The 11,167-nt window shown below is 39.2% G+C and overlaps 1 protein-coding gene across 1 annotated transcript in view; it reads left to right on the forward strand.

The window, feature by feature from the left end:
* CEP89 (centrosomal protein 89) overlaps window positions 1-11,167 on the forward strand; it is a 45,756-nt gene that overhangs the window by 8,404 nt on the left and 26,185 nt on the right. Inside the window, exons 6-15 of the mRNA XM_081921764.1 lie at window positions 392-420; window positions 942-996; window positions 2,406-2,615; window positions 3,167-3,309; window positions 3,779-3,829; window positions 7,040-7,123; window positions 8,067-8,174; window positions 8,895-9,006; window positions 9,670-9,851; window positions 11,077-11,132. Coding sequence (XP_081777890.1) covers window positions 392-420; window positions 942-996; window positions 2,406-2,615; window positions 3,167-3,309; window positions 3,779-3,829; window positions 7,040-7,123; window positions 8,067-8,174; window positions 8,895-9,006; window positions 9,670-9,851; window positions 11,077-11,132 — 1,030 coding nt within the window. The remainder of the gene's footprint in view (window positions 1-391; window positions 421-941; window positions 997-2,405; window positions 2,616-3,166; window positions 3,310-3,778; window positions 3,830-7,039; window positions 7,124-8,066; window positions 8,175-8,894; window positions 9,007-9,669; window positions 9,852-11,076; window positions 11,133-11,167) is intronic.

Consider the following 11,167-nt stretch of genomic DNA (forward strand, 5'->3'; position numbering starts at 1 on the left):
CTCTCTCATTCCATATTTTGGCTGCTTTCAACTCTTACTTTAATACCTCTGTATCCAAGGGGCATAACCATATTACACCATGAATTGCCTCTTCTCCAGCCCTCCTGAAAAGAGAAGTGGAGCCCTTGGTTGGTTTCTAACTTAACAAGTAGAATGATGGATGAGGCATACAAAAGGTCTCGCATCTCTCAGCCAAACGGTAATATGATGAAAAAGGATGGTTGTACTTCTGTAACCCCAGAAAATCTTTAATAAAAAAAGAATTTAGAAAAGAGGGAAATGGTAGAATCCTGTGATTCAGTGATGAGAATTTTTTAAAATCTGATCAACTGTAGTTCTCCTTTTCTGTTTGAACTTCTTCATATTTATTACCTTCTATCTTGTATTACAGAAATTGAACCCTCTGGAGTGAGTTTTCAGGTAGGATTCATATCAAGATGCTTAAGTGCTTTTAAGGATCTTTCTGCTTTGTCTATTTATTTTCCTCCTACCTTCTTCCAGGAAGCTTGGGGCAGCATACCTGGCTCTACCTCCCTCACAACCACACTGCAGTTTAGGTCAGCCTGGGGGTTGGGTCACTGAATTTGAATCATTTGAATCTGGGCATTTGCAGTCCTACCCTGACAATATGGATGCAACTAACTTTGGCAGGAAATATCCAGAAAGTGACAAAGAATGATAAGTTTAAAGAAGTTTTAAAGAATACCTCTTGCATAACAATTTACAAGCCAAGGTTATCTTTCTTCTTTCCAAATGCTGTCTATTACTTGTAATTTTCTTCCACTGCTGCTTAATAAAATTGAAATTGTAACTGAAGGAAATTGGTTTTTAAATGTTTAGTCTATTTTCTATTATTTCTGCAGTCCTTGCGGTTTTTATTGAAAAAATAATAGAAGGGTTCTAACAGGAAATGAGATCAAATTATTTTGTTTCCCTGCTAGGTAGAAAAAAGCATAACTGAAAATACCCTGAATGAAAAGCCTCCACTGACTCCAGGTATTTAACTCTGGGTTGTTGTTGTTTTAGATTGGTATAAATGGGTTGTGTTGGATTCTCTATAAGCTGCGAGGAGGAGTCTGGAGCTTTTGCTGCTGTTTTAGATTAACTGCAGCTTTCCTATCACTTGATCCCAGACAAACCATAGTTTATGAAGCTCGCTTGTTTTCACTAACTGGTTAAGATTAACCATTGTTTGTCTGGGTTAGGACATAATGCTAAAACTGTGGTTAATCTGAAGAGGAAGCTTCCGAGCTCCTCATGGCTGTGCCATGAAAGTGGGGGAGATTATGTGCCAAAGGCAATTTATGGCTTATCCTTTTAACACTAAACCATTCATATTATGTTCAAACTTCTACTATATATTTTTATAGCAAAGGATAACACCTTGCTTCATGTGAAATTCTCATGTCTTATTTTCCAGCAGGAATCATGATAGTTCTAAATTTAGAAAAAAATTAATTTTTCTTTCATGGCATGTTTTCTGATAACTGAAGAGCTTGATTTTATAGAAACCAAATCTCCACTTTGGGCTTTTTCTGCTGACAAAAACCCCTGATTCTTCATGCTAGCCCATTGTGAAATACCCCATCAAATTAAAGGGTATGCTTTGGTGGGATGGAGGGAAGTAGTACTGCAGAAGGGCCAGCCTCTTTGTGACTTTAAAATATCAGAGGAGGTGCAGGATTGTGGCTGACTTAAGTTTTTTAAAAAAGTTAATTTAATAAACATGGCTTTTCCCTGGGAAAACAATTCTACAACAATTAATGTTTTGTTAGCCTTCAGTTCACTGGACTAAAGGTTTCAAAAATATTAATGTACTTTTTTTACGTTTGTGCTGTACTTTTGAAACATATACCTGTCCCAAACTCAAAATCAAATTCAGACTTCCTTTTTTTTTTTTTTTTTGTATCTCCACCGATGAGGGTAAGGCAGATGACTACTAAGAGGAGGGTTTTTTAGAGCTGATGCTTCAGTTGTAGAATGCCCTCAGCTGTCACCTTTGTTGTGGTCTTTTAGGCTTTCTAGATTCAAAAACATGCTTGAGTGCTTCTTAGACCTTGGTCTCTACTAGTTTGTTCTGATGTTGTTTTCACTGGTGTCTGGTTTTATGTTCAAGTTATATAGTTTATTGGAGTGTTTTATTTTTAAATTACACTGTTCAGAGTAAACAAAGCTACATATTTGGGATTTTTTTTCTCCCGCAGTCGTAAGCAAAATGGAAGCTGAAATGTTTAGGATAATAATGATCTGGGGAGATCTTTAATTTGTAAATCAGCATTCACTTTGAAATGAATGGCTCTTATTTCCATGGTGCCTCCTTCTGTATAAATGAGTTTAGGACTGCAGCCTGTGCTTGAGTGGCTTAGGTTTTTTGTGTGACTAATGAGTATTCTTTTCCATTTAAGTCTGCAGAATGCAGGGACCGATGGCCCTCCCTAGAGAAAAGTTCCAGAAACTGAAAGAAGAAAATTGGCATTTGAACAATGCAAATCAGGCCCTGCTTTCCGAACTTGAGGCAACAAAGCAGCAAATGAAGAAGCTCCAGTTAGAAATTAAGAAACTAGAAAAAGAAAATAGAAGATTTAAAGAAGCTGCACAAAATTCACGCAGTGAAGGTAGGAGTGACTCTGTTGTTTGTATGTGTTTGGGAGAATAATACTGTACTTCTCATCTTTCATCTCCTGGAAGAATCTTGAACTATTCCCTCTGCATTTGTTGTTATTTAATGTATCCCAACACAAAATTGAAATAACTTTTGAAGGCTGACAACATATAATTTACTTGATTTTCAGATAGTATATTAGTTAAGTAATTATTGAAGTTTAAAATGAAGTATATGATATAGCAGTATCAAAGTACAGTGGTACCTTGGTTGTCGAACTTAATCCATTCCAGGAGTCTGTTCGACTCCTGGAACTGTTAAAAAACCAAGGCGTGGCTTCCGATTGGCTGCAGGAGCTTCTTGCACTCAATCGGAAGCTGCAGAAGCTGCACCGGATGTTCGGCTTCCAAAGAACGTTCGAAAACAGGAACACTTACTTCTGGGTTTTTGATGTTCAGGAGCCAAAACATACAACTACCAAGACGTTCGAGAACCAAGGTACAACTGTATTGGAGAAAGCATTTAATCCTCAGTTTTAATGTTTTACAATTTTCTGTCATGCAGAGGAACTTGCAGAATTGATTTTATTAAGACAACAGGCCCAGGAACTGGTGGATGAAAATGACAGTCTGAAAATGACTGTTCATCGTCTAAATGCAGAATTGAGTCGCTACCAGGCTAAATACAGACCAATTTCACCAAATGAGGTAATGTTTTCTATTAAGCTTCTTAGGAAGAAAAGAATAGCAGTGTGCTAACATTGGTGACTGAGAGCTTTTCCTCATTTGTTACAGTTGCAAAATAAACATCTTTACCAGGGAGTGTCCTAGTTGTGCTAAACCATAGCCTAGGTTTACTTCTCCTGAGGAGAAGTAGCCTAGGTGGGACTTGCACTTGTGCACTTTCTGCTTCTGAGCACAACGTGAGGTGAAGTTCAGAACTTTTCACTTCCATATTTGATTAACCATAATTTGCCATGTCAATGCAACCTGACAAAGTGGCTTGTTGCAACTGTTGGTGGTTTTTTTAACAAGTAAATGTCAAACTGTTTTGGAAGCACCATGTTCAATTTTTGCAGGATGAACAAAAATAAATATTTTTCTTTTAAAAAAACCTCAGATACAAAATGTTACAGATCCGAATATTAATGTATAACTTACGTTTTTCTTATTTTAGAGTCTAAAAATTGGAAGCCTACCAATGAAAAAACCAATACCCCCATGGCTGGTATGTAGCAAACCACTATTTCTTAGTTTCAGCAGTTTAGTGCTAGATACTTCTAAAGTGTGTAGAACAATTTTATTTCTTGTTTCCTTGGTGACATGAGAACAATCTATAGTTGTAATATGACTGCAGTTCCCAGACACCTTATTTCACTTTTATGTTCCATTGAATAAAAACTGATGGTACTCAGTGAGTTAGAATAAGTCTAGTCATGTCTACTTAGAAGTAAGCCTGTTGAATTCATCAGACATACTTCCAGGTAAGTGGGATTAGGATGGCACCTTATTTTATTCTAATAGTCAGCATAAAGCATCAGGTCATCAGTGTTTATTAAAGGAATTTTTTATGGCTGTTTGAAGGTGATGTTATTCACTTATTTATTACATTTTTGTCATCTCCTCCCCCTTTTCCAAAGGAGTGCAAGCCCTTGCAAGAGTCCGGATCATCACCATCAATATTATATTTATTTATATTTACACATATTAGAAAACACAGAGATAAAATACAAAAAGCTAAAAAATATTTAAAAATATCTAAAAGTAATTTAACGCTAATAGGTTTGGTTTTTTTTATACTGTTTTGATTCTTTTAAAATAGAGATGATAAAAACAGCACAGCACTATTAAAAACCTTTCCCTTAAAAAACAGCAACCCCAGTCTGTTCCCAAAGGCCTGTTCCAATAAGACAGTCTTCATTTCTTTTTCCAGTTGAGACTGGGGTGCCGGGAGATGGATTGAAGTAGTTGGCCTGGTTGCTTAATTATTTTCATCTTTCTTCTGCTTGCAAGAATCCTAGCTCAGTTGCTATGTGCCAGGATCATGTTGTAATCCCGTGAAAGTATCTGCACAGGGGCCTCGGGGTGATCCGCTATCAGAGGCTATAACAGCTGGCAGCCTTCCCTGGAAACAATATAAAATCAAATGATCTGATCTCCCCTCTCCTTTTACCCACAGTGGAGGGCAGTGTCCTCCTAGGAGTTGCTCCTCCCACCCCCTCCATTAGGCAGGCTTTGCAAAACAGCCTTGTGTGCTTCCCGCTATGAGGCCAGGAGGCCCTCCCACTTCCGTTTATACTTTACTCCAAGGATCCAGGCTGTGGTGAAGCTTTGGAGCAGGCTGGCTTCCCCACCATCCCTGGATTAGGTAGAGTCGAAACGGAGCTGAAAGATAGTTGTTTTTTAATGCAGAGAAGAAGCTGTGTTCGGATTGCCCCCCTCCATACTTTTTAACCTGTTCTGGCCCTGTGCCTTAGAAGCAGCCCTAAAGGTAAAGGTAAAGGTACCCCTGCCCGTACGGGCCAGTCGTGTCCGACTCTAGGGTTGTGCGCTCATCTCACTTAAGAGGCTGGGAGCCAGCGCTGTCCGCAGACACTTCCGGGTCACGTGGCCAGCGTGACGAAGCTGCTCTGGCGACCCGGCACCAGCGCAGCACACAGAAACGCCATTTACCTTTCCGCTATAAAGCGGTACCTATTTATCTACTTGCACTTAAGAGTGCTTTCGAACTGCTAGGTGGGCAGGAGCTGGGACCAAAAGACGGGAGCTCACCCCGCTGTGGGGATTCGAACCGCCGACCATACGATTGGCAAGTCCTAGGCACTGAGGTTTTACCCACAGTGCCACCCGCATCCCTAGTAGCAGCCCTACACACATACATTTAGCAGCTGAAAGCTTTCCCCCAACTTCTCTCAATGCCATTATTATTATTATTATTATTATTATTACTACTACTACTATTATTCAGATGTTACATTTTTGTGGCTTTGACACACACTGTTGCAGGCATTACCAATGTTAAATGGATTTCTAGCCTGCTTCTCAGGGTGCATACCCTCCCAATAAAATAAAATAAAATGCTAAAATTCAAGATTTAAATTAACAGAAAAAGAAGTTAACAGAAGTGTGGTTCTTCAATATACATAACAATAAAATAATTGAGATGCAGGTCAGATTTAAGAAGAGTTTTCCTGAAGGCCAAGCAAAAGAGGGCCATACAAATTTCTTTGGAGAGGGCATTCCAGAGATATGGTAAAAAGAAATGTGTTTTCCTGTGAAACTGTTTACATGGGCTGGAGTAGAGGGTGCCTGATTTTTTTCTGTGCAGACGTGATCATATGTGTAGGAGGGTTTCCATGTGTAACATGGCCCTAAGCCAACATGTTGTCTCTCAACAACCACAGGATGTCACTCATAAAGCTCTCTGTTCCTTGTCCTTCTGAGCACTGCAAAGCGCAATCCAATACTGCAGCCATCTGCCACTCTCATTTTCCCTCAAAGCACCAGCAAATTATAGGCGACCTCCAAGTCCTCAGGTGTATTAAATGACTGGATGGTTCTTTTGGTGTCATCCTGTGTAAAAATCACGAAGAACCAGGGTTTTGTGCCTTGGTGGCAGAATATTTCTGCATCTGCTGTGGCTTTTAGTGTGCACTCTATAGAGATCAGTATAGGCTGTAATTTGGCGGTTGTTTAGGGCAGGCATGTCCAAATCCCAAGAGACTGCGATCTACTCCCACTATAAAGAAACTGTCAGTGATCTACCCATTGGTTTGATCAAAGCTGTTGAGCTTTTGGGGGGGAGGGGGACCCAAAGTTGTTAAGCTTCTTTATTGGGGGTGGGGATCAATCAGGAGCATGCGATCAACCGGTTGGACATGCCTGGTTTAGGGGAATACTGTATGCAAAAATTTGACAGAATTATTGAAATTAAAAGATAACACTATTTCAGACAGGAATTATGTTCTGCAGGGATACTTATGTAAATACTACAGATGATTGAATTTTAAAAGTTTGTGGCCATAACTTGCTTTGCTTTGTGGAGGCTTGTTTTAAAATAGGGTGCTAAATGAATTTCTTAGCAAGGTCTCTAACAAGCAAACAGATGGATGCTTCAGTACTTTGCGTAACTGGCAACGGGTGACCATTTCACCTCTGTTTATTTGCAGCTAGCCTTTTCCAGCTGATGCAAAATTATTTTCCACCCTCTCTACTTCCTGTTATTATCTGCTTATTATTTAGCCTTTAGTTAATGTAGTATTGGGGGCGGGGTGGGGGGGGGGAGAGAGATTGTTAACCTTTTCTTCTGTCCATCTTGATTTACCCACTGGATTTACCCAGGCAGTAGCTGATCAAAGAGTCATTACACAGATATTTTTGAATTCTATAGTTTTGAGTTGCATGTGAGTGAATTGAAATGACTTTTCTTTCCCTTTAGCTGGATATGAAATATTTATCTCCCCTTCTTTTGGCATATGAAGACAGAATGAAGGAAAAGGAAGACCTGATTCTTGCACATGAGGCAAGCTGGCAAATTAATTTCTTTACAGATTGTTTAAGCTGTATAGAATATCAAGAAAAATATGCTTCTATAATGCTGTGCATGTCATTTAACTGTAAAGAGTACTCAGCGATACTTTGGAATGTACATCCTCAGGGTACATAATGAAATCTCCCTTCTGGTGACACTCCCTGTCCTCCATCTCCTTAGACTCCATGGGTTGCCCACATAGCAGACCTTGTGCCCACAAGCAGAAGATGGGGACATAAACATGTGCCTGGACTTAATCGCTTCAGCCTGCAGATGGGAGCTCACATCCCATGATGGAATGCTTTCTGCTGAAGCAATACAAAGCTATAATGTCACAAAAAAGACTAGGCGAGAACCCTTCTCCTAGACAATCTGTTAGTTATGTGGAAGGAAGTTTGCTTTCTCTGGGGGAGCATTATATGGTATGAGCTTCCACTTTTCAGACACAGGTTTACACATCACCTGCTGTTTGGGAGCACTAGACCTTAGTAAGTGGAGCCTTTGATATAGGGGGCCTGTTCCACAACCTCTGCTAAAGGCCTCTTCACGTGTTACAATTTAGGTGTATTATATTTTAGGTGTACACCTGAGGTTTCTCAAATGTACATTTAAAAATGTCAATGTGCCGGTCAAGTTTATGCCCGTCTGAAAGTTGGGATTATTTGTAGGTAACTGGCAGGCATACTGACTGGGAAACACACATTTGTGACTGTAAAATGTAGATGTTTCTTAAGTCAGAGCAACTGGTGTGAATTCATATCTCTACAAATCCCTATCATGAGTGTAGGTATTTTGATCAGCTGTTTGATAATTTGCATGAACAAATAATAGATAATTAGCACGTGCAAATATTATTGAGAGGGAAAACATGAAATAACATGAAGGTAAAACAGGTCGTGAATATTTTGTATGTTCTTTACTGCTCCTCTTTTAGGAGGACATGAAGATCTTTAAAGAACGAGTTGAAGAGGTAGTGAAGGAAAATGAACAGTTACACCAGCAACTAAGTAAAAATAGTACTGTGACCACCAAAGAATGGCAAGTGTGTTGTCTCTAAAACTATTGTGTTATTCTTTTGTAAAAAAATACTTATGATAAACTTGTTGTGGAAGAGGGGATTATTGGTTTGTTTTTGTTCTTATTTTTATTATGTATTTTGTGTTCATTTTAATCTGTTCTCCGTACTTTATAGGGGTTTTTTTTGCTATGTTGGTCCTTTCCTCTTTCATACATCATTTTATGCGTTATTTTTATTCTCCCTTTTTGCATGTTTTTCTTGACAAGGCAGTTTTTTTGATGTATAACAGTTTTGGCTACTAAGTATAATAATATAATAGCAATATAATTATAAAATTTAAGCAAAATACACATTTTTTAAAAGACAACTTTCCATGTGTATTTTCAAATAATTTTTACAAGCATAAACTTTTTTCTTCTCTGAGTAGTTATCTGTCATCTATGCAATGCATGACATGTATATATGTGTACTAACTCTATAGCAGAAGACAAACTTCATGAATATGAAACAGGAAGCTCCACACTTTACTCAGCAAACACAGTTGCTGGTGCTGGTGTTACACTGATGCTTCCCACAACAAGCACAAAGTGAGAGTGATGTAGGCTCATTTTTGGATGTCCATGTAGGACATCCATGGGAAGCTCTGGCCTAACACACCATGTGTGTTTATTTTTCTAGTTAATACGATTTTTGCAAAAGTTTGAATGGCATTTCACTTTCAAGTTGATCATTATTTACAGGCAGTGTCTGCAAAGCCAGGCCAAGCTAGTATTAGAAGAAAATACAGTATTGATGGAACAGCTTAAAATACAACAAGCCAAAGCAAAAGACAACCTCAGCCAACATGTCCAAGAAGGTAAAATACCTTGAGAACTGTTTTTGACTACTATGTTGATCCGAGATGTTTTCTTATTGAGAATGGGCAGAAGTCTAAGCTAGCATTAGCACCAAATAAAGCACTTCATAAGCCTTTTAAGAATGATAATGTTGCTAATCAGTAACTTTCATAGAACCTGAGCTGGAGCATTTGTTACAGTCGGTAATATTACAGTACTTAACTATTAATTACTTGACTTTTTATTGTTTTTAGTCTCAGATGCAGTAAAATGATAGCTGGTCACTGGTCACGGCATCAGAGTACATTACATGGCATCAAACTTAGATTTGTATTAATTTACAGAGGATTGTCATTAACAATATAAAAGGAATTTGGTCACAGGAACTAGCCCTTCAGAGAGTTATGTAGTCTGTTGGAGAGCTCTTGGAGACTTTAGTGCTTCAGTGAGCTTTCCATTTGACACATCTTTCATATGTTTAACTAATCTCCATTGACATTCAGAACTTGTGAAAAGTACCATTTATAACTAATTATAATACTTCAGATTAACTCACTGAACCAAGCTGAGAAGGCCTCATGATGAACTAAAAATGTCAGAAGTGAATAACTGTGTACACTCTGTTCTCATTTCCTAAGGCAGCTTCTGACTTTACCTCAAATGTTTTGTTTTCTCTTTTGAAGTTTCTAAATTAACAAAACAGCTGATGACTTTGGAAGCCAAGCGACAGAGCCAAGAAGAGGAGTTGAGCGAGTGTCAGAAGCAGCTGGAAGAACTGCGCTCCGCATACAAACAGCTGAAAGCCAGTGTGGGAGATCACATCACAATGGAGGAGCATGTGGCTTTGGTCAATAAATTCAAAAGGTAGGTGTCTGATAAGTGCAAGTATCAGAGGAAACACCTCTTGGAGGATTCCATTCATGGTTGTATCTATTTATATTTACTTGCTTTTGCTTTTCCAATTTATTTGTCCCAGTTTTAAGTTTATTTGTAGTCAGTTGATACAACTTGAGGCACAATGTAATGAAGGTTGAAGTTAAAGACACTTTTTACTAGCTTCAGACTCTGATCAAACCTGGAAGAACTGGGTTAGCCTCAGCTATGGTGAACGTCCTTCAGCCTCAAGTCAGGAACATAGAGAGCTGCCTTTATACTGGGTAAGCTGGTCCATCTTGCCCAGTATTGTTTGCTGTACTTTGGCTAGCAGCAAATTTCCAAGGTTTCTTTCCCAACCCACCTGCCGATGTCTGGGGCTGATTCTGGAACCTTTTGTATCTAAAGAATGTGCTCTACTACTGCACTGGTGTGATGTCATATGGCATAGCTGCCACTGTGCCATACACTGCAATTCCCCTGCCCACCTGCCACTGAACTGTGGTCCTTCCCCTTGTCAGGAAGGGTGAGCTCACCATGGGAAGGGAGGAGCATTGTAGTCCCTCCTCCTTTTTTAAAAAGTCATTAGGAGAGTTGCTGTGTCACATCTACATTTGATAATAGTGGTACAAGCACATAATGCCACTCAGTTTTTTAGATCAATATGTAGTTCATCTTCCCTTTGCTTTAGAACAAGGCATTGGTGGAAATGCTGCCCAGTTGCAAGGAGAGGGAGGAATTCACGTGTTGGTGTTATGTTTCCATATACTTTGCCTCTGGTCCCAATCCTTGTGTGTGGCCCACTGTAGCCACCATTTCATCTGTACTGTGACTCCTTTGTCCTGTATGCTTTCACAGTACTTTTTAAAATGAGCACACTGCAACTGCAAATGCGATGCCCCCCTTAAGCATGAAGAAGTGGCCATGTTGGTATTGTGGTCAAGCAGCAGAAATTGCTGGGTGTATGTCTCAAATTACAGCACAAGCCTAGGCATCTATGCTTAGAAGTAAGCCCCATTGAGTTAAATGGGGTTTGCTCCCAGGTAAGTAGGTATCGGATTGCAGCCTCAATGCCAAACTGGATATGAAGTTAAATGTTCCTTTGCCTTTACTGTACAAGTTTTAAAGTATGTGAATAGCATCAGAGCATGGGAGTTGATAGTTTTCAGGATCATATAAAGTGTGGTAGGGAGACCTACTCTTTCTTTCCTTGTTAGGGTTCTGAGGAAATCCTTCTTTTGAAGACGTTGTTTGTATTGGGAGGTTATCTCCCGTAAATGCAGGAAAGAAAAGGGGTTAAATTCCCGC

The sequence above is a fragment of the Podarcis melisellensis genome, assembly GCF_964234715.1.
Source record: "Podarcis melisellensis genome assembly, chromosome: 8".
Classification (NCBI taxonomy): Eukaryota; Metazoa; Chordata; class Lepidosauria; order Squamata; family Lacertidae; genus Podarcis; species Podarcis melisellensis.